The sequence below is a fragment of the Lissotriton vulgaris genome, chromosome 4_1 (assembly GCF_964263255.1).
Source record: "Lissotriton vulgaris chromosome 4_1, aLisVul1.2, whole genome shotgun sequence".
NCBI lineage: Eukaryota > Metazoa > Chordata > Amphibia > Caudata > Salamandridae > Lissotriton > Lissotriton vulgaris.
The window spans coordinates 1118195030-1118218878 of NC_141691.1; the positions used below are offsets into that span (position 1 = coordinate 1118195030).

Sequence of the window (23849 nt, forward strand, 5' to 3'; positions counted from 1 at the left end):
CCTACTCTAGAATCCTCAGAGGCAGCCTGGCACCACAACCAGACCAACTTTTCAACAGCCATGTTTGGTCTGTTTGAGTGGCACAACTGGTATACTGATCAGTGCTAATATATTGGAGCATTTCCATTGCTTGTACATGGAGTGCAAATTCATGTTTCAATACAAAGCTCAGAGAGAGAGTTGGTAACACTGGAATATTTCAGCAACAATTTGAAGGATGTTTATGTGCTGAGGCAAATGATGGCAACACCCGTGTATATAACAAAATCAATTCTGATTTTCTGGCACATCAATTTAGAAGGTTAGCGGTGGGGCACTTTATATCAGACAGTAACTGCTTTGCCTATATTCTATTATATAGATTCCTGCTGAGGCCAATTCACAAAGGCAATTACGAGTATGTGAAGTAGTACTTCCGTAATACTACTTTAGGTACTCATAAATGGCTTTTTGAATTGGCCCAAAACATTTAAAATGGAGCCAATAGAAAGGTCGGTGCTTTCTTTTGCACTTTAAGTAAAAGAGATTGGGCCATGAGTCCAGGAATTATTGCTTTCCTCTGTTTTGGATCAGGGACACTCTTTTCACAAGACACAGGATTGATTTGCGGCTGAGAACCAATGGACCCGAGTACTGTGACAGACCAGAAGTGCAGAGTATTTCACTAGCTACTCTTGAGAAATGTCTGTATATCTATGACATCTTGATCAAAATGTTATTATTAATTGTAAAATAAAAATGGCCTCAATCTTTCCTAAATTTGTCTTGGAGAGGATTGTCCTTATTTTACTTTTGAAAACAGATGTCCTTTCTGGAATGAGGAGATACTATAAACATTTTTATCAGCTCATGCTTTAAGGTTCCGTGTTTAACAAGGGGTGGGAATCTAATGCAATTTGACTTTATTGTATAGGCTAGTTGAGGTATCCATTACAAATGTGGACACACTTCCTAAATGTCTTTTTTAACAACGTTAAGGTGAAAACAGATTTATCATACTAGCTTGAAGAACGGTGTGGCAGCATAGCCAAGATAAATGAGTTGTTTCAGATGTACAATATAATGAAACATCTATCATACAAAATAGGTAATGCGCATATTGCAGCGGATAGAGGTTAATCTGCAGATTTAAAATTGGTCCAACAGAAAGAAAGCAGTCTTTTATGTCGACCAGGTGATTCATCGGTAAAGGAACAAAACAGTAAAATCCACTTTGGGGCAGAAAATCATCTTCAGTATGAGTGGGTTTACTTGAAAACATTCCTGCCATAACAAGATGGCAGGAACATAACTAAAGTGTCGGCCATCCCATCAGTCTGCCATTGAGAATGTTGAAAGGCACAATATAACTCATTAATTATCTTTGTATTGAGTAAAAAACAATGGAATTACTGGGATTCTGTATAGGGACACCAAGCCTCCAACTTCAGATTGATTGGCTCCGATGATAGGCGTGTCTTTACATTATTCAGATCAGTGTTGGTGCTCTAGGAGGCTACTTGAAAAAGTCCATCCAAAAAGATGAAACTCGTTTAATCATTGCCCCAAAGAAGGTATAAGTGTAAAATGTGTAACCATTTTAACATGCATTGGCTAAGGTTATTGTGCTGGCATTGACAGCAGACTGGGTGGCTTTGCAAATATATATTTCCTTTTGAAGTGATTTTTGCACTATTTTATTATGAAAATCATTACCAAATGGCCAGATGTGCATGGCCATGCACAGGCTGCCATCCTGAAATGGTCTTTGTAATAAAGTTTAACAAACACCATTGTAAGACTGCCGCTTATGTGAGGCACATGAGTACACGTGTGCACAAACAGGTGGCCTTCTTTGAATATTTCTTACAAAAATTTGACAAAACATTCAATGTCGGCTGCCCCTGAATGCAGATGTTGATGCATGCAAGCTAGAATAAGAAGTAAGGGCAAGGCAAGGATTTTTCCTCTCTAGATTTCACCATCAGACATTGCGTTATATCATTTATGCATCAAAAATGCCCCGTGGTCTGGGCACAACAAGAAATTGCTCAGCTAAGAGTGAAAACCCTGATAGGTTATATTAGCTGCCTTCCAGGTTTAATAAGAATGGAACACGATGTACTGTAGTGTGGCTTTAAAGATGAGCATGCTAGAGTGAAGAGAGAAAAAACACCTATAAGCCAGCAAAACAGCACAAAAAATTAGCAGACACAAAAATGGGTCAACGCAGTCCCCAAACCTGACCAGAAGGTTCTAGATACTTCAGAATATGACACAACACAATCAGCTTGTAAATTAGACACGAAACATCACATAGAAAAAGTGTTGTTTTGGTAGAGGCAGTACAGAAACACAATTGAGGGAGTTTGAACCCAGTAAAAAATTGAATATATGCTTTGCTATTTTAACTACGAGTAAGCCAAACTTATGTATGGCAATAAAATATGACATTAAAAAATACAAAGGTTAAAGTAACGTTAGAGTTAGGGGACAATTTCAGTGACAACGTAATATTTTATGTGCACAAAAAGAATGAAATTCAACTGTTATAGTTATCTCAAGTAACTGTAACTCATGCCTTAGGCTAACTATACCACCCACCCTCGCCATGTACTGCTAATCACCCCACATATAACATCACTCATGACATCTTCTATGACATCATTGATCAATCAATCAATCAATCAGGGAATTGTAAGCGTGCTACTCACCCGTGAGGGTCTCAAGGCGCTGAGGGACAATATCAGTGCAACCTTTACAATGAAATTATTGATGAGAAAACTGTATATGGCGGGCGAGTTATAGGTACCTAAGGGCACGAGTTCTGGTTACTTGCAATAGCTTTAACTGATGAATTTCAGTGGTTTTGTAAGATTAAAACATTACAACATCACTGAAATTTTCATCTACTATAACGTTATTTTAATATTTTTATGTATATATATATATATATATATATATATATATATATATATATATATATATATATATGCATATATACGTATGTATGTATATACATATACATGTACATGTATGTATATTTATATTATACATATAAATATAAGGAGAGAGAGAGACATTTACATATTGATATGAGGTTTAAAAATTTTTTGCTTACAGTTATATCACTTAAAAGCAATCCTAAATAAAACCCCACTTGATAATAATCTCTTCACTATGTTAGATTTTAACGCTACTACGTTTGATTTATTAAATATTTAGAATAACAATGAATTAGGCTCAAGGGCTAAATACGACAGTGCAAATAAATGAACCTATAACAACTATACCCTGCCTATACTTCCTACCTTTATAAATTCGGCCGAGTCCTCTGTAATCCATTTGATCAGAACAGTTGAAGACCACAACATATTTTCCCAGACATTTCCCCATGTCTTTGGTGGTTTCTGTTTTTCCAGTCCCAGCAGGCCCAGCAGGAGCACCACCCATACTCATTCCAAGAGCTTGAGATAGAGTGATATAGCACCTGAAAAACAACTCTGAATTATTGAGGTTTCTAGGTATTGTTTTCAAATTATTTCAAGAGCAGTCTTTTTTATTTTCTATTGTGTCATTAAATGCACCACCAGGGAACTAAATTGACATTGACAGACATCAACAGTATCTCCAGTCCAATCTATAGTCTAGCAACTCTATCCCTGCCTATATACCTGTACCCTTAACTCTCATTTACACCTGTACCTTTACCACTGGCTATATACCCTTGTATCGCTACACCTACCTATGTCGCAGACTTTGTATCCTAGTCTATCCCCTTCTACCTTTACTGCTTTCTATACCCTATTATCCCTCACCCTGCAAATACACCAGACAGTCTACACTTATATATGCATTAGTACCCCTAGTCCTGTACTATTTCTACACATACCAGCATGTTCTGGTATCTCTTCCACTGCAATTACTCTTTTAACCTCTACCCCTACTTTGGGTGGGAGCTCGTGTTTGCAAGAATATTATGGTTTTAAAAGCACCTGCTGCCGCGTTCCTGGCCTCCAGCAATTTTCAGGCAACAATAAAAATGTCACGATAACTCTTGGTGAATAATGTTCTTCCTAGAGCGGGATCAGAGATTTGTCTAGTGGAAGTTTTGACTCAAGGGAAAGCAAGATAGGTCAGTGGGTTCCTGCTTTAATCAGACAGATACTTTTGTTACTTGAAGTGTATAGGTTAAAAACCCAACAGTGAGCTATTAAATGTCATCAAAGAACTGCATGCAAACTGCAAGGTATAGATTAGAGCACTATGATTGTTTTCCGCAGTCTTTTCATAACCTAATCTTGTGAAAAGGGATAGAAATCAATTCAGATAATTAAAGAAAAACCACAACCATGGTGTTCTATGTTAAATTCTGAGTTTGTGCTTCTCCAAACCAAGCACTCTTCAACTATCCTGCCTACCAGTGTGGATGACATGTGACTCCTACATCTTGCAGTCTAGTCCTCTGCAACATTTTTTATATACTGATTTCCGCACGTATGATTGATTGTCGCTGTGTAGTGTGTGTGATGTAAAGTGCTCTGACACCCTACACTGGTATGAGTGGCACTATAAAACTAATTAAATGCATCTGAGAGAGAGAGGTTATGGAGACTTGAGGGCCACTGTTAAAGGGTGATAGTGAGGGAATCTGTGGCGGAGGTGGTCATTGAGTGGCGCCAACAAACATTGTTGCACTGGGTGCCACCAGCGCTTAAGACGGGCCTGCTTAGTACATTCACTGCTACTAATGACTTAGTACCTCTACCACAGCCTGTACAATAGTATACCTCTGCACACACTGAAACTTTAGTATCTGAACCCTTAAAGGGAAGAAGGGTAGTCCGGTAACTAAGTTTAATAACTTGGCGCTAATACTGGCTAAACAAAATGTCACCATGTACTGGAAGGCAACCAGGCCACCAGCGTTAAAAGCTTGGTATGATGAGTTACTGAAATGGGCCAGAGCTGAGGGAGTGGAATTGAAAAGGGAGGAGCACGGTGGCCTGCGCAAGACACCCATATCAATGGACTGGAACTTGCTGTTGGAGGAGCTTCGTGCCTTGGACATAACAGATTACTGTACCTAATGTGCATTCTAAGGTGGCCTGTACCAAGAGGTGGAACGGTGGGGCTGGGGCTCCGGGCCCGAGACAGGGAGATTGACATGGGCCATCAGAAAACTATTTCTATGCACCGAAAAGAGAATGGGTAGTACTGGACTGAGAATATGATAATGTACTTTTTCCTTTCTAAGTTGAGCCTCAGGGGGGTGGGAAGGGGTGGGATGGTTGGTAAGTTTTGATGTTTTTTCTGTTTTAGATTTTCGTTGGCTGGTAATACTGAAAGCAGTGGTTGTAAGACATGACAAACTAACTTAGAATGGGTACTACTGGAACTGAATGTAATCGGATATGACTGGGAAATATGCCTTTGCTTGTAAATATAACCAAGTTGTGTGCAGGCAATGCTGGGTGTGCTCCTGTGACACGGCTCCTACATTGGGATTACTATTGTGGGAATTATGTTTACCATGCTGTCTATTGCTCCAATGTATACGGAAATTGTGATTTGTCCTATACAATGGTATGTAAAGGCATGACTGTATAAAAAAAATATATAAAAAAAAATAGTATCTGAACCCTTGACTATATCTAATTTACTCTACCCCTCTCTTTAACCTATTACCTGTACCCATAGCTCTACACTAATATCTCGACTCCATATACCCTAGTAGCTCGTCCCCTACTTGTAACCTAATACCTTTCCCTATTTAAAGCCCTGTAGCCCTGCATCTATCCTTACTGCATCTATCCTTACTACAATAAGGAGAACTTTATAACCCCAAGGGCCCAGGACTGGGTTTGCACCAATTGGCAGGGCAATACTTGCAGCAAACAAAGTCCAGGTATTGTAACAGGATGAGTTGAAGTCTTTGATGTCCCTGAGACTTTACCAGGAGGCCAGCCAGCAAGCCATTTTAGTCACTCGGGGTTCAAGTGATGCAGGCAGGCAGCAGGGCAGCTCAGCAAGGCAAGAGCACAGCAAGGCAAGAGTCCAGCAAAGCAGCAGTTCGGGAACATGGCAGTCCAGCAAAGTGGCAGTCCTTCTAGCAGTATAGCAGTTCCTCTTTCTGGCAGAGTGGCCACAGGACCAGAGTGTACTAAAGGCATAGTGTCAGGGGTGCAGTACTAATACTCAGCTGTGCCTTCGAGTGGAGGAGACTTCAAAGAAAGCTTTGAAGTGTACAGCAGTCCTAGGTTCATGCCCTTACTCCAAACTCACTACAGGAAGTGAGGACACAGCCTATTCAGGTGTAAGTGTGAGGCTCTGCCCAGCTCCTACCTCGCATCTCCCAGGAAGGTACATCAAGATACACCTAAGCTCCCTTTGTGTGTTGCTGTCTAGAGGGAATACACAAAGCCCAGCTGTCACCCAACCGAGACTGGAAAGAGACATAATGGAGGCACCCAATGGATAAAGTAAGTAAATGGCAACTTTCTAAAAGTTAATTTGCTAAACTGTAATTTAAAATCCAACTTCACCATAAGATGTGATTTTAAATTGAGAATCCAGTGACACCAAACTTGAAAAATCTATGTTTTCAAAATTGTGAACTACACTTAAAAGATGTAATAAGGTAATCATGGTTTTATCAAATGGGAGAAAAAGGCCTTGCAGTAGTGGAAAACGAAATTGGGAGTTTTTCACTACCAAGATATCTAAAAACTAAAAGGACATGTCCTGCCTTTTAAATGCATTGCACCCTGCCCTATGGTTTAGACAGGGACTACCTTAGGATGATTTATATGTATAAAAAGGGAAGGTTTAGGCCTGGCAAAAGGATTGACTTGCTAGTTCGTAGTGGCAGTGTAAAACTGCACATACAGGCTCTGCAATGACCAGCCTGAATCATGGTTAGAGGGCTATTTTAGTGGGTAACTATAAATGTCCGGCATTTGTAAAGCACGAACAATTATCCGAACTGCATTTACCAAAATGCTAAGGGGCGAACTGTGCTGGGAGGTCAGCAGTGTGCTCCCACCCCTTCCTGTTTGAAAAGGCTTCCTTGAGCCATTGAGCTGACGAGCTTGTGGAGATGCACCTGTGCGCCTGTGAGAGGTACTGAGACCTGTAAGAATTGTGTCAGCCTGCTCAGCCACCCCAGATGAACATCATTTTTTTTTGTTTATCTCTACTGATGAATGATAAAATCCAGAAACACATGTGTCTAGAGATGTACAGCAGCACTAACCTGCACCAACTTTGGTGGAACACTCCAGCAAAATACCAAGTAAGCATGCACTACAAACTGCATTTACTATAATGCTAAGAGGCAAACTGTGCAGGGAGGTCAGCAGTGTGCTCCCACCCCTTCCTGTTAGAAAAGGCTCCATTGAGCCATTGAGCTGACGAGCTTGTGGAGATGCACCTGTGCGAATGTGAGAGGTACTGAGACCTGTAAGAATTGTGGCAGCCTGCTCAGCCACCCCAAATGAAAATCGTTTTTTGTTTCTCTACTGATGAAGGGTAAAATCCAAAAACACATGTGTTTAGAGATGAACAGCAGCACTAACCTGCACCAACTTTGGTGGAACACTTCAGGAAAATACCAAGTAAGCATGCACTACAAACTGCATTTACCATAATGCTAAGGGGCGAACTGTGCTGGGAGGGCAGCAGTGTGCTCCAACCCCTTCCAATTACCCGAAGGTGTCAAGGTGCTGGGGGCCGTCGGGAAGAATAAGCAAGTTATTGCCCAGAGTCACATGGTGCTGGACTGATCTGCCTCCGGCCCCAGGGATTGAACCATGAGCCCCCGGGTTTTGGAGTCAGTCGCCCTGGCCGCTCCTCCACACCTCTTCTACAATGGCACAATGAGTGCTGCAGGTCCGCTATTAGCATTCAATTTACAGGCCTATGCACAAGTACTGCACTCTACTAGAGACCTATATGTAAATTAAATATGCTGATCAGGATTTAAGCCAATGTTACCATGTTTAGGGGAAAGAGCACAAGCATTTTAGCACTGGTCAGCAGGTCAGCAGTGTCCTAAAAGCATCAGAAACAAGGTCAGCATATGGGCGGAGGTAAGCAAAACGTTTGGGGAAGACCCCTCTGAGGCTGTCAAGTCCAACAGACAGAAGAAAACACAACAAATGACTTGACGTTCCTGTGAGGCCACTGTTGCCGATCTGTGTAAATTTAAAAATAAAGAGGTGAGTATTTTTTAGGTCCTTTTTCAGTTGTGCTTTGGTAATTCCCCCCTCCGCCCACACCAACATAAATCTAAAGTGCATCTAAGCTCCTGTCAAGAGACTGCATGAGAAATGTTGACTTTATATCCACTAAGCAAAGTCAATTACCTGGTTGCACTGATTTTTTCAGGTTGAGATACTGCCATAAATTTGCTAAGTCCTGTAGAGTGACAGGTGCTGATAGGCCTGCACTGCACCTTGAGTTTCCTGGACTGTTCTCTGTGATATGATATAAGAGTAGAAAGTGATCTCACAGTTCCTCTATGACAAACTATCTGCCGGTGCGCAAATAAATTATTATAACTTTATGAGAAATATTGATTAGTCAATTGGAGAAGAAGAAGGCTATGCAAGTGTGGTTATGAGTACTTTGTTGTCACTGGCTTTACAGATTATGTTGGATAATCAGACATTATGACTGCTACCGGCTCAATGATGGGGAAATCAATAAACTCATCCATCTACACGAAATGCTTGGCCATTGGGGTGGTAGGCCTTAACCTTGTAACAACATCTTTTCATCTTAGAGTGAGAACAATCGCTAATTTGAACGTTACACTAACTTGTCACCTATAAATGCTGTGTTTTTGTTCTGTAAAGAAGTCCCAACGGCCTCTGTTCAGAGAAGTGTAGGAGAGAATCTATGTAATATTGTTTGTACGCAAGGGTAAGATTTGGATACCAATTCACTATCTTTAGAAGAACTGCAGCCACAGATTAAGAAGGCATAGTAGAACATGACATTACTGAGTCCTTAACATAAGCCTGAGGTGTGAATTGAGCAGTCGGTATCCTCTGGAGCTAGTGGAACCACGGTCAAAATATACATCACTAAGGCCTCGGCTTTTTATCCAGAGAAGGTAGCCCTGCCCCCAAAATACATTTTTCAATTAGAAATACAGTTATTGAGGAAAAAGTCCAAAACGCCCTTGTCCCTGAAATTCCAGGAACTTTCCTACCCCAGGAGTTTCCTGGTAATTGTATATGAACTAAATGGAGCAAAAAGTAACACAGCATTGTTTACAATGGGTGATTTAAAATGGGTAGTGCAGAAGGGAAGAGGCGAAGAGAGGAAGGGGATACAGCTCTAAGGGTGAGGCTGAGATATTACAGGTAAAGAGTAAGTGCTCCTGTCTGAAAGAAAATAATCCCTTCAACAGATATTGTGTTTTAAAGGGAATTAAAACATGTAAGGAAAGGAATATGTGTTGTCTTAAAAGTGTCAACATCGTACCCATTTTTTATTCATTTTGTTAGACAACTACTCTTTGAGATTTCAAATGTTCTTTCTTTTCAAAGGAGTCCAGAGATTGTGATTATCTGTATTCAAAATTCACAAACATATAATGCTAGCCTAGTGAGGATTTAAAATCAATTCTAAGTGAACTGTTGGTTGGAGAAATTGTAAGTTATGTGTACTTTCTTTCATGTTACAGACTTCGAACTACAATTTTTTGTGAAATGTGCCAAACTAAACATACTGGCCCGGTGTCCGAGAGAGCAGTACTAGCCTCCCATGCTAGTACCAACATGTATCAAACCTTCTTATGTTAGTGAAAAGCTAGTTTTAAAGCTTGTTTAATAATTAAGGTTCTTTAAACTGCCATCAAGTTTGTGAACAGTGTGCCTCTAGTGGTGCTTCAAAAATGTGGGGAATGTGTGCAAAACAATGGTTGGACAGATGGTGTCACAGTCACTGTTTAAGAGGGATTAACGGTGTAGTAAGACGCATACACTTTAGGAGTAATGAGCAAAGAATATAAATGTTGTTTGGTTTCCAACTTAGTGCACAAGGCCGAGAACAAAGATGCTAGATTTCAAAGCATTTTCAGAAACTTAACAGGGCAAATTTCAAATGTGTGAGGCAGAGGACTTGAATACCACTGCAATATTTTGTTTAGAAGCAACAAATATAACAGGTTTGTAGATGACGCCTGAAGGTTCAAGTTGTAGCCTTGAGGCATGCATTGATGTGTATAACAGCATCTCAATCCCACTGGCAAACTTACCATCCCTCAGAAGAAGCTAGTACATTCTTACTGGTAAAATAAGTCTTACTTTTTGGATAACCTGCTGATCAGTCAATTACCTGTCAGTCAGTGGAGTGATGACAAGCCTATCTGTGCAGCCCAAGTATTCATTGCAGTAGCTGAACTCCACATCTGTGATTTGTATGATGCATTTGTCTGTGTCTTCAATGAAATAAAACCGTGATTGCTTTTGCCATTCAAAATCAGATGAGGACTTAACATTCATTCGGACCTGTAACAACAAAATGACACAATCAACAAGACGCATGGAGTCCATGCACAAGATTCTATGCCATACCAACTTGGGGTTGCGGACTGGCTGTAGTTTAATGGGAGAATAGCAACATTATATATCCTAATTTCAACAGCCTTGTAATAAGAATTTAAAAATGAGCATGGTAGTAATATCACATATTTGGGACAGACAGCCCTCCTTTATCTTTAGCCAGGTCTTACTTTTTCAACACTAATATGGATGGATTGATTGTTCGAAAGAAATTAGCTAATCAAGTCTTCCATTGCCATGATAAACCTTTCAGGAATCCCAGTCAGCAGTGAGGAGAATTGTAAGGCCACTAGTAGGAGTGTCTTTGTTTTGATACTTTCATCTCTACCTGTTATGGAAATGGGCAAGCAAGCTCAGGTATTTTAAAAGTGATCGGATTTTGGGATTAGTTGATATATATTTTATCTATAAAGGTCATCTAGTTCTTCCAAAAACCATTTCCACAGATATTGCTTGGGAATATTGTAATAACAGGTGACAGCCAGGTACCGGGAAGAGTCTCTGAGGAGAAATTAAATAATAGAAGCTCAGTCTTTGATTCATTGACATTATATCCTCCCTACTTCAGCAAAGTAGTTATTTGTTTTGAACAGGTTCCTGATTGATTGGGGCTTGGAAGACATATTTACTAAGCGGTCATTTGTAAGGAGTTTGGGTTTGGGCGCACTTGAGGCAATAGCCTCTATCTACAGGGCAGCTCTAATACCTATTGCCAACGCTCAATATAAAAAGTGAATAATAGGGCTGACAAAGGACACCCTTGTCTGGTACCCCTGGAGATTTGCAACCACTTTATGCTTTAACCATTGATTATAAGAGGAGGCATTGATGCCTTTGTAAAATTTCTCAAGGTACTTATTAACTGGCTTGGAAGTCCCACTTTACCCAGTACTGTGAACAAAAAAAACAAGGAGGTCACATAAAAAGCTTTTTCTCAATTTATGAAGATGAAAGCTGATGGGATGTTATTCCTTGAAACATAATTGATGGCTTTAACAATAAAGTGGGTATTAGCATTGCGCTGTGGTCTGAGCATAAAGCCATTTTGGTCCCTACATAAAATTTGGGGTAGCAGCAAAGCCAACCTTGCAGTGATTAATTTGGCCAGAATTTTGAAATCTATATTGAGAAATGTTATAGACAAAAAAGATTTCAAGTTGGTAGGATCCTTCTCTTTCTTTAAAAACCAAGAAATATAGCCTCTCAAAAAAAGAGGGAAAATCTGCCACCTGATAAAATCTATATTAAAAGGCTGTGTCATCGGGCGTTCAAATGCTCTACAAAAGTCTGGTACCATTCTGAGAGGAACCCATCATCTGCAGCAACCTTCCACTGAGGTAAACTCTTAATGACCTCAGCTACCTCTTCGTGTGTAACTTGGCTAACCTGACCGGCCAGTTCCTCCACTAAACATCTTTGAGGGAAGCATTTCTCTAAATTCTCGACCATGGCCGCAGGCCGGACCTATTGTTTATGACACATCTTATAAATATATAACAACAAAATTGGTGGAGTGGGGTCCGAGGGAATCATATTTAAAGACCACGAGGAGAACTTCCCCTAAATATGTTCAGTAACACAATGCCAGCTCGGGTCTAGATATTTAGCACAAGGACCATATCATAAAAAAGGAAGTGCAATCTATGTCTGAACTCTCTCAAAATTGTAATGGATACTACCAAAAGAAGGGAAATCTTCCCTTTAGGACTTGAACTCTTATTCACCCAAGGGTGACATGCTTCATCATATGGGTTCCTCCTACCAGTAGGAAATCCTAGTCCTACTGGGAGCTACAACTTTCTCACTGTGAGGAAGGAGTTCAGAGATGTTTTCATAGATGTTCAATCAAGGAGCTAGGATGCTAAAATTCCATATGTGAAGATTGTGGTGTAGTGAGAGTGCAGCGCAACAAAAAGAAGGATAAACTAATGGTGAATTAAAACTGCCTAGGAAGATGTACAAAACTGTCTTTATTGGAATGCTCTCACTGGCAGGGTTAAGAAAGCAGTGCAAAGAGTAGTATGGCATAAAACTACTCTAAAAATGGGTCGACATGTTTCAGCCTATTTGATGAGTACTTTGTATCAGTGTCTTTCAGTTAGCCTGGTCTTGGGATGATTGGAACTACAGCAATCCTTCACAATAACTCTGTCCTCTAGTAGTACCTGAATTTATAGTAAGGCCAGGTGTTTCTGTTAGATTCGATGTCAAGTTTGTTTCACTGGAAATATTCAAGTTAGAAGAGGGTAAGCTGAGCCTGGGTGTTGTTGAGGGCCCAGAGACAGCTGGGGCAATCACCCATGCTCTTCAGACACTAATATCAACACTTCAGCCTGTTGGGCCCTCTAAATGAACTCTTCACCCTTGCTACCCCTGTGTTTGTCTCTCACTTCCATTAAGGGGCAGGTATTGGTGAAGATAGGGTAGTTCTTAATCCCAGAGTGGACACTGTATTGTCTAAGACACTGGTCGGAGTGCAGCCTTCTGGTTCTGTACTGTCATCCTCATGAACCTCCTGAGGGCTATACAGTTGTGTAAATTTGTTCTTTGGTACCATCATATACCCTCGGTTGGAATTATGCGCTACCCTTTGGTCAAAGATTCAGCGAATGCTTCCTTCTGAGGGCTTATCTCTGGCTTCGCTGAATTGCAGTGCCGAACTGAGGGAGCCAAAATCTGGATAACCTAATACCCAGTTGAGGACCAGAGATATTCTACGACTAGGATCAGTGTTCAGAGGTCTTAGATGCTTCAGCTGTTGTGTGGGCAAGGGGGAAAGATGACGAACAAAAAAACATGAATAAATGAAAAAAGAACATACCTGCCAACTGCTGCTCTTATGCTCTGAGTCCTCGCTGCAGCTCCCAGACTCCCCTTCAGCCAATCCGGATGCTGCTCTTATGCTTGAAAGCAGCATCAGGATTGGCCTGAGCGCCCTGAATTTGTGCTCCCAGAGAGACTGGGAGGCGGTGCCTGTTGTCTCCATCCCGGCAACGCAGCTCGGGTTGGAGACAACTCAGTTCTTATGTTTGTTTGGCAAGCCCACATGTGCACTGACAGCAGTGCCTACCACTTCCCCTTGCGACTGCCACCATGATGGCCCCGCCTCCAAGACTAGGGCCGGACATTAGAACTTGAAATAAAAACGATAATAAACCTATTTCGTTATCATTTTATTTTTCAAGTTTTTAAGCTGGAGGGGGGGGGGGATGGTCGAAGCTCCTCCACCATAGCGGAGGAGCAGCCACTGGGCCTGCCACTAGTGATCTCAAGATGTGCAACTACTTTATCCTCTGGTGCACATCACATTGTGCTACACTGCTGCATTCATGTTTAGCCCCTTCAGCACAACCCCGGTATCCCATTCACCACGTGACTTATTTATGTTTATTGATTTTATGCATTGATGCCTGTGTTTTTATTGATCTACGTGCATAGTCACCATTATATTTTTGGGATATTATGAAACTGGGACCTGTAAGGGTCCTGGGACACAGACCTGCATTTTTATAGTGTATTTCTGTCTTCAAATGCACTGTATAAAAGGAAAACCTCAACGCGTTGCTTTTTTAAACAAAAGTTTACAAACTGTCGGAACTTACCAAGTCATCGAAGATATCCTTCTGATGCACATGAATGGTAATCAAAGTCTCGTATTTTGTACGCTCAATCTTAGTAAGGTCTTGTGTTGTCATGTCAATCAAATCATTTAGGAGGTCCAAGAACTTCTGATTTGTTGTCTGCATGACCTTTTTAACAGATGACACAGAAAGCAAAGTTATGTACACTAAAAGCATTGCTGCTGATTTTAAAAAAAAATGACAGCATGTGAACAAGTCATTGAAAATCGGAACGCCAACATGAAGGTGTCATGCAATATATTACAATATATATTTCGGTTTCTCATTAATTGTAGAAAACAGATTTTGAACTTTAAAAAAAAGACATTCTGGTGAAAAATACAAATCCCCAAGCTGTTTACGCACAAGAAATATGGAAAGAACATTCAACAATAGGTTTGTGGAAGAAAACCTTTGGGTTAATGCATTTTTCAAAATTGAGATTTGAAGAGTTAGTAATAAAAAAGCACATTTGTTGACATACTTTGTCACTAGATGTGGTGGTGTGGGATGCGGGCACTTATGATGTTCGCAACCTAGCTTTATTCAATGGTTTTCATCTAACCCCACTTTGAGTGTACGATAATAACATTATCAATGCCCCCATGTTTGTCAAGCGGAGTCTTAGAGACAACCTTCAAAACCCAGGAACCAAGAAAGCTTTACAAGCCACAGTCTACACAGTGAAATTCACATCACAAACACGAAGTACTCAAAAGTGTTTTCCAGGTGGATTATCAATATTCTAAAACTTCCATCAAGATCTATTTATCAACAAGGTAAGCATGGGTTTGCAAATTATATTGCTCCTAATCCCAGAACATGAAAATGTCCTTACGATATCCAATAACAACAAGAGCTACAAGAAATTTCATTAAACTGGCTTAATCTTGTGTAATTTCTTGGGGTGGGTGAAAATTCTGCAAAGCTGACAGAGTTCGTGGAGTATTGCTGACTCCGCATTCCGCTTGGAACACACCGTTCTGGAAAAACTCTGCCAACCGCCATGTGGCAGAATTTTGCATCACGCACTGCGCTGCTCGCCACTGTCAAGTTGGCGAGCGAGAATGTGCGTGCCCTAGCACAATTATCGGGCGCTAGAACACCAACCAGTGAGATTTCTAACTGCGAGCAGTCACGGCAGGTCTCGGCCATTAGCATTGAGAAAGCTGCCGCTCGAGTAGAAAATCTACTCAAGCGGCAAAAGGAAGCAGCGCCCTCTGGCGTGCTGCGTGGTGCCGTTCACGCTGATTTTACTGTGCGGAGCAAGCTATCGATGCAAAAAATCAGCGCAACGTGCCATATTCCCTCTGTCTGCACAACTCCTACGGAATCTCACAGAGTTTTTATGTAACTCAGCGGAATTCTGCAGTGTGAACCCCCACAAGTTCCACCCACCCCTACTAATTTCTGGCATTCCACATCATGCTTGTTACATGAAATCATCGAAATTATGCCTTAACACAACATTGCATAATTGAGATTTAATTCAGGTAAAAATCCTAGTGGAGGGACACAGGAACAATGCACACGAACAGAATGCAAGCGAGTGCTTCACACCAGTTTGTGCTACTGTATGGCACGAAATGTGTCCCTGTGTCCAAAATGGATGCAAGGAAAGGATACATTTCTCACTGAAAATTAGTGCTAGATCCAGAACGGCATTTAGCATTGCAACCTGTAATTTGCATATTTTTCTGGTCATTTTGAGTCATTTCTGCAAATGAAATGACACAATTTTCACCCAGGCCTAATAACAACCAGCTTGTGATATAGGGCCAGCAATAATAAGAACAATGATTCTTGCCACTGTGGACGAGGGGGATATTTTGCTATTGCGTTCACATTTTAGAAGGGGTAAACAGTTGCTGCTTGCTGGGGCTAACTCATGCTTCTGCTGGTACAGTGGCAAGATGTAAAGTGATATGCTCTGTAAGGAGTTATGTTTGAAGGAGGTCAGGGCAGAGTTGGCAAACTGACATGTTCCCAACAAAAGCAACAGCTTTCCCTTTGCCCTGGCATATTATCAGATTACAGAAATAGTCCGAAGATGGTGGTGTAAAATGGACCTCATTCAATGAGCACTGTGCATTTTGTATACTTCCTACTGGTGGGAATCAGTTCAGAGCATCAAAGCACCAAAATACAAATTGGGTTGCCCAATGGGATACATACATAGATGTACGGGGTACACACCAATGAGGGCAGTGGTAGGATATCCCTCTCCAAAATTCAGACCTCGGGAACCCTGGCAATGCCTCAGAGTGGAAGAGAAAGTAAAACCTTGCTTTGTACAGTGCTCGATTCGCCAAATGGGATTGTGGGTGAGTTCCTAGTAGGCTGAGTGAGTTCTCGTGGCTGCTCTCGGGGAAGGAAGGGCTGTATATCTCACCCCTGAAAGATGCCTTCTTGTCGACTCACAATTCAGCCGGCTAAGTGTATGTGGACATATGAACATCAGAAGTAGAGCAGAGCACCGGACTACGACAGTTTGACACGAAAAGTCTGGCTCGTGGACAATGTAGTTGATAGCTATTTGATAGACTGCAGGAGAGTGAAGGAAGGGATTATATAGCAACACATGACATCTTGGGGCAATGTGAATCTGTCCTGGTGGTTATAATTCATATTTCCTGCGGTAAAATGGGAGTGAGTCTGGCTTTGGAGCTTTACACAGTGGTGTCTTATAAGTAGGTATGGAGGGGGTTATAAACTATTAGAAGCCTGATTGAGCGTGCTGATGCACGTAATGTAGCATTACAGGGGGCTGTATCTCAATATGTAAGGTACACTAGGTCTGTCTAAGGCACTATACATACTGGGCAGTGTAGCTACGTGCATGTCATTTTTTCTTCATTTACTGGGACAATGTGGGACCGGCCTGACTATTGCCCTTTACATTCAGAAGCATTACGGGAATAACTGTGATAATTTACAGGATAGTGAGAAGCAGATGCACCTCTGAATATTGTGTCTTACAAGCTGGGGAAACGCAGATATGGTTTTGTTTTGGTGCCTTATACACTGGTACATACTTGATATCCAACTGCACATACATGCTGCTCATAGGCAAGGTACAGGAACAGTCGCAGGCGTTATGACCCAGCACAATAATGACATTGGTATTATTTTTTCTCCATTGGATTTCCAATTGGAAATTTTTAATTGGGTCACACTGTATCGGATGAGTAATGCATCTATGTGCATCCAGTGTTTTGTAGTTAATTTGTATGCTGTTAGTTTAATATTGTTTTTGCAACACCACATAAACAAATAAAATAAAATTAGAGTGAACTCATCAACACCTACATACATTTCAAAACCCTTTACATACTCAATCAGATTAATTCAAAAAGTATCAAACTCTTAATCGGGGCTCTATCATTCAAGTTCAATAAAACTATAAAAGCATTGCTCTAATGCAACATTGCCAAACACATCATATATTTCATGACGGTTCAGGAGTGATTGTACATGAAAAATGCAGATTCCTCCAATGTATACTATGGCACTCCACAGCATGAAACATACAAAACCGGCAAGACAAAGAAAGACCAAGCTCTCCTGGGTGTTAAGGATGCAAGAATTCCATTGTTCAGGACATGAAGCCAGAACCAAAGATAAAAAGAACACACTGGAAATAAATTAAATTAAATTATTTTCAATAAAATACTTTGAAATCGGGAGAAAAAAAAACTGCCACGAGACAGAAATAAAAAAAATTTAAAAAAACACACTGGAACCAATTTGTCACTACAGCAAGCAAAGTGTGCTGGATTAACTGCTGCCCTCGTTGCATCTATTCCAAGATTGTACCAGTGACACAGTGTGTACACTTTTCTTTCTATTACGTTTCCCTTACACAGTAAAAACAGCTCAGAAAAGATTTTAAATTACCGTATAGTAGAGAATGGTTTAAAACACTACCTTTTTATCGGTTTTGGCAATGTTTAGGGCTTCCTCAGCGTCCCTGGTCCAAATCATCTGAATTCCCAGCAGGCCAATCTGAGCAGGAAACATGGCCTGGAAGTCGTACAGTTTGAACCCCGAGTCGCTGATGGCCAAGGAGGCTTGTCTGATGATTGTGTGTAGTGTCTTCTTAACCCCGTTCAGCAGGAGCCCTAGCCACAGCTCCACATTGCCCTGGTAAGATAAACAGGGTATTTTCTCAGACAAGCACATCACAGTTCCCAACCCTTCTGCAGCCTCCGCATGAAGAAATGACTCCTGGAAGCATATCCTGACTTACCTGAGCGTTGACGGTCTCGATAAGGTTGACCTTTTCTCCTTCTTGAGACTCAAAGTGCAGAATTTGGTCGTAGTTCTTCTCGTGGAAGCCGACCTTGTTAACATTGTCAAACAGACTGAGCAGATGAGCCTGAAATGAATCAAGGACATAGTTTTAGGCACAACTGGAACAAGAAGGTGGGTATCTGTACAGGAAAGCACTGTTTAGATGCCTGGATACAAGTAAACGATAACAACACTGGGGCAATTGTATGAGACCTAAAACAATATTACACATTCATTTGGGATCCCGGCAAGACAAGAACGTTCAGTCAAGGAACAGATCCAGATAAAATCCAGTCCTCCATAAGGCTCATTGAAGTGCACTGTATTCCAGCATATACATTTATGGTAGGCCAAACACTGACATTAGCGAACAGAGAAAAGTGGGGTCACCTTTACTAAGTGATCATGAAGAAAGGCACTGGTGATGGGATGAAAAGTTGGGAGGGAAATTCGGGCTGTCGCCACCCAGATGTGTCAACTTCTAAACCGGTTGGGCCTGATTCACAAAGGCAAACTTACACTGTTGTGTAAGTTTACGATTGTTTGCTATTCACAAAGGAATTTACGAGTAGTAGTTTACAAGTAAGGAGTTTCCGCACATACAATTATAGGTCCTTAATGTTGGAGACACCATATTCGTAAAAATACTACTAATAAATCTCTTTGTGAATAGCAAAAAATTGCAAAGTTTACCTTTGTGAATCAGGCCGTTTCTGTCGTCATTTTCTTAATTATGTCAGAGTATTATTGTAACAACTTTGGGTCCTTTCTTAAATTTCATGTCATTAAAAGATCAGTTCGCTGAATTAGACAAAATCTTTTGCAAAACAATGCAATACTTTAAAAAATATAAGAGTTAATATCATACGTCATTAAAGCCAAGAAGGCATAATTGGCTTGTAATTTTCATCATCTTTATCAAGGCACATAGCAGTAGCCATGGAGTGGAGAAAGACTGTGGTGCCCTGAATATTCTACAGGAGTGCTGCAAAGAGGAGCTATAGCTGTTGTAAAGTGTTAGGTTCAGCGGAGTGACAAAGAATGTCATTGGATTGCAGATTCATACATTAAAAGACATTAGTACAGATTTGAATCAAACTGGTCCTGACCTTCTGCACTGTGGATATAGAAAAAGAAAATATGTACTTATGTCTAAAGAGTTGATATCACAAGAGAAAACATAACCATTCTTCAGAGCATTATTTCAAATTAACCCGAGTTACTAGCACAAGATATTTGGAAAATTAGAAAAGTAAATTGATGTACAGGATTTTTAGTTCCAATGCAAAATGGCATCTAAATAGGATTCAAAGCAAGGGGTGCTTTTGTTTTAATCTATTGCCCGCTCGCTGCAATTTTGATCTTACATAATATTTCCATTCAATCGTTAAAAGACAACTATGGATTTCCCATTTCTCAGAATCACCCCTTCATGGATGTCCCATCTATCGCCCATAAGAAATTCCACATGTCTCTTTGTTTTTCCTGGATATTTTAAGTTTTGAAATTCTAAAATTTCAACTTTTGTTGTGAACTGGGATTTAATAAACTGGCTCAGCTTCATGTGTTCTGACAAAAAGATGTGCATGTGTAGTCTCCTCTCGCTACAATGAAACTGCCGTCACTTAGCTGACAAACCTCGAGTGGCCACTGGAGATTAATACAATATTTCAATTACTTTCCCGTAACATAATGGTAAATGTTTCAGAAAACCGTCTTGCTGACCTCAAGTAACTTACTTAATTGGCAGCTAGATATTTATCCCAACATTACAAAATATTTTCAACCACCATAGAGGAAGAGCTGACCCTTTCAGATATGATCCAGAAACATCTCAAAATGTTAAATATAAACTCATTCTATATTTGAAACTTTGAGACTGTGATCAGTATCAAAATTAAATCAAGTAACTAGAGCAATATTCATCACTTTCACCTCTAATGATCACACTTGAGCCAGCATCTGGTCCAGGTTTCAATGGGTCCCCTAAAATACATGGGAAGTAATCTGAGATTGATGTGCAGTCATTTGTTAACTAGGTGGAGTTGGATTTTGATTCAAGGTGGCTCTGAGGGGAACCTCTGTGCCAGAGGGCACAGAGAATAGATCATGGTGTTGGAAAAGGCGGAAGACTGTGAGGCGTGAAAACGTTTTAACCGCATCGCTGCTGCAGTGATTTTTGCACTGTGCGGCATTTTTAAAAATACCGCGTTACATGACGAGCTCAGCTCGTCATCAGCACACGCCACCCGTGGCTGATGACGAGCTGAGCTCGTCATCAGCAGCGAAGGGGTTAAGCAAGCAAATTGATTCTTTTAATAACCTGTGCTTAATTCATCGACTCTTCTGAACTACCTAGGAAGGTAAAAGGTTTGACAGCTGCCATGCTTGCCATGACAAGTAGAATTCCAGCAAGATCCACACAGACATTTTAACAGCCCTGTTTGAATTGTTGTGTCACAAGTCCCAATGCCAAGAACGTAGGTGAGCCAGTTTCCTGAACAGGTCCACATGTTTGTTTGGACAAACCTTGTGGTGGGAAACTTGCTGAGGGATCATACCCCTTGAGAGCGAGTGATAATGGAAGAGGAGAACTGTCCAGTGATGAATGAAGTTTGCTAAGCACTATACAGGATATTTGTTGACTGTTTTGTTGATGAGGTGTAAGATATAAACATATTGGGGTGCAATGCCATGTAAATGGTAACAATAAGAGTACAAATTCTGAGACCATCTGTGTGAAGCCAGCATAGAAGAGTGCTTCACGAAGTGCATTTTGCTTAAAAGCTTTGACTTATAGGACATGTCCCTGATTTAAATACCATATGTTCAATACTTTTGGGTTCCAGATCAGAATAAAACAGGAGAACACATCCAGGTGATGTGCAATCTCATTTAGTAGCGCCACTACCTAATGTTGCTCTTTCTTTTAGTGCGAAAGTAATTCATCCTAATCTCCCATGAAGTCAAGCCCACTTGGATGGGTGTATCTGGCTCCAAAATATGTCTAAATGGGAAGAAGGAATATTTACTGGGCCCAACCAGCATATTCAATCAGACCATGTACACTTGGGGGTTGACAACTTGATATGCCTAAGTCCAAGTTGCAACTCCAGAAGACATTTAGACATTCTTCGATACTTTACTACTTTCCATCAAAGTTTAACATAATTCCTTTTCTCATTTTTTTCAAAGGGGCATTTTTCCTTTTTCCATTACGTCTGACTCCATTGTCCATTTTATTCATTCTTTTATGTATATGTATATGTCTTTTTATTTCTGTTTACTTGGCTAGTGAGGTGATCACATGCTTTCTGGGGGAGATAGTAATATGGCTTAATGCTGAAGCCTGCTACAAAAGGAGAGCTAAGGGTTTCCCAATGAAAGGAGCACATCTCTGTGAAATGCTTAGATTGAGCAATGTGGGAGCTGAGTTGCATCCAACTATAAAACTGTAACCTTTAGCTACCATGGGCAGCCAGAGTATGTTATTTACATGGTTTGCAGAGGATTCACATGAACTGCACTAGTTGACACAGTTGATGCAATCTGTGCAAAATTGTCCATTTTATGTTGTTTTACGCTGGTTAAGTATTTACTTGTATTATCAGGTTGTTTTACACTAAATTGGTGTTTTGGGTCTTTTTTTATCTCCGTCGAAATGAAAATGTTTTTTTTTAACTAGGAGCATATTTTTCAAAATTAATGGCTTGATTTTGGACATCATCGTTTTATTTTATTTTTAATTAACACTTCTGTGTCATAGGAGGACAAATCAATGAAAAAAAACACACTCAAAGCAGTTAAAGCCAACAAAATTAAATCGAAAAAGCATACTTTATAAATAAATAAATAATTACATTTAATATTCAAGAGCTAAACTCCACTCAAGATGAAAATGTAAACAGACTGCTTGTTTTTCTCGACCAGCGCAGCTGGCATTCCCAACCCAAGGACTGCTTCAATACATCTTTCACTCAAAAGAGACAAGTTCTAAAGGTCAAAGGAGCATGAATCGGATTGGAGCGACAAATCAATATAGGATGACAGACTATATTTGAACCTTTTTGGTACAATTAGAGGAAACGTAGCATCAAGGGTACCCTGCATAAATCATATGATTCTTTGTTTCACTCCTGGAGGCAGAGTATCTGTGGAGCACAGACAAGTATATAGTCTGTGTTAAAATATACATTGTTTGTAAAAGCACTGCATACCTGAATGGTGTGTGAATCTGATGCCTGGCCCAGGATTTCCAATAGAGCTGGATCAGAGACAAAGAAAAATCTAGGGAACACCAAGCGCTTCTTTTCCAGATAGCCGGTCAATGATTTCTGGCACATCTCCAGCTGTTCCAACAAGTGTGGTAGCAGCTGCGCCATGGTCTCATCTCCAACGCAGCACTGGACAATGTTTGGGTTCTCGTGAGCTCTCTGTATAATCTTCTGCCAGGACTTATCAATGTTCTGAAACCTTTTGGCCTCCTGCAAGATGGTCAATCAAGGTTACAGTGTGGACTCTCCTTCAAAACACAGTTCAGTATCACACATGGCATTGATAAAATGTTCTTAAGCTAAAAGTTTAAGAAGCTTTGCAACAGTGTAGCAAAATGAATGTACCAAATACATGCTTCATCGACAATACCATGGTTCAGCAATGGCAGATGTGACTTTATAGAGGAATAAAAATCACAGTAACAGCAGAAACACTACAGCGGCATCTTGTCCTGCTATGACAGCCACACAGGGCTCCCAAATAGACTTCCCTTGCAGTAGTGGCACTTATGCTCAGACAAAGGCTGTTGTGAGACATTTTGAGACTTTTAGTGTTGAACGACAGAGAGTTTAGTTAACCATGATATGCTTCTGAGCACTCCAAACTCCTCAGAGGGAGAAGTACAAATCCCTAAGGGTCCTCTTCATAAACACAACCTTCACAAAAGCCAGCACAAACTGAGGGCAACATAAATGATATGTTGTGTTCCAATTGTCACAATTGTAAGTAGCTGCCCACATGCAGTGAATAATATTAATAATACTATCGTAAACCTCTCTTGCTTTGGTCCAATGTGGGCTTTCTAAAAAAAAAAGGAGTTAAAAAATCGTATCATCTTTCAATCGGATTTTCTGACAACATTCCACAAGTAGCAGGATGGATGTGCTTTGAATTCTATTTCAGCTCCTTCAGGTCTGGGTCAAGTACACGAAGATGAGCTGAAACCCAATGTAACCCGGGAGTGGATGGCATTGGCAATCATCTTATTTGTGAACCCCAGGAAGAGTGTGGAAAAGAAGTCAGGACTCTTTTGTCAGGGCCGCTTTTGCTAATAGTGCGGTGCAGCTATTTTCTGACCCATGTCCATGTACGATGTGGAGCTCTCTCT

The 23849-nt window shown here is 40.6% G+C and overlaps 1 protein-coding gene across 1 annotated transcript in view; it reads right to left on the bottom strand.

The window, feature by feature from the left end:
* Positions 1-23849, bottom strand: part of LOC147722959 (dynein axonemal heavy chain 5-like) — a 1378573-nt gene that overhangs the window by 920207 nt on the left and 434517 nt on the right. The window contains exons 37-42 of the mRNA XM_086965349.1: positions 22684-22950; positions 18423-18551; positions 18101-18316; positions 14156-14302; positions 10327-10499; positions 3291-3469 (exon numbers count right to left, since the gene is read on the bottom strand). Of these exons, the coding sequence (XP_086821475.1) occupies positions 3291-3469; positions 10327-10499; positions 14156-14302; positions 18101-18316; positions 18423-18551; positions 22684-22950 (1111 nt within the window). The remainder of the gene's footprint in view (positions 1-3290; positions 3470-10326; positions 10500-14155; positions 14303-18100; positions 18317-18422; positions 18552-22683; positions 22951-23849) is intronic.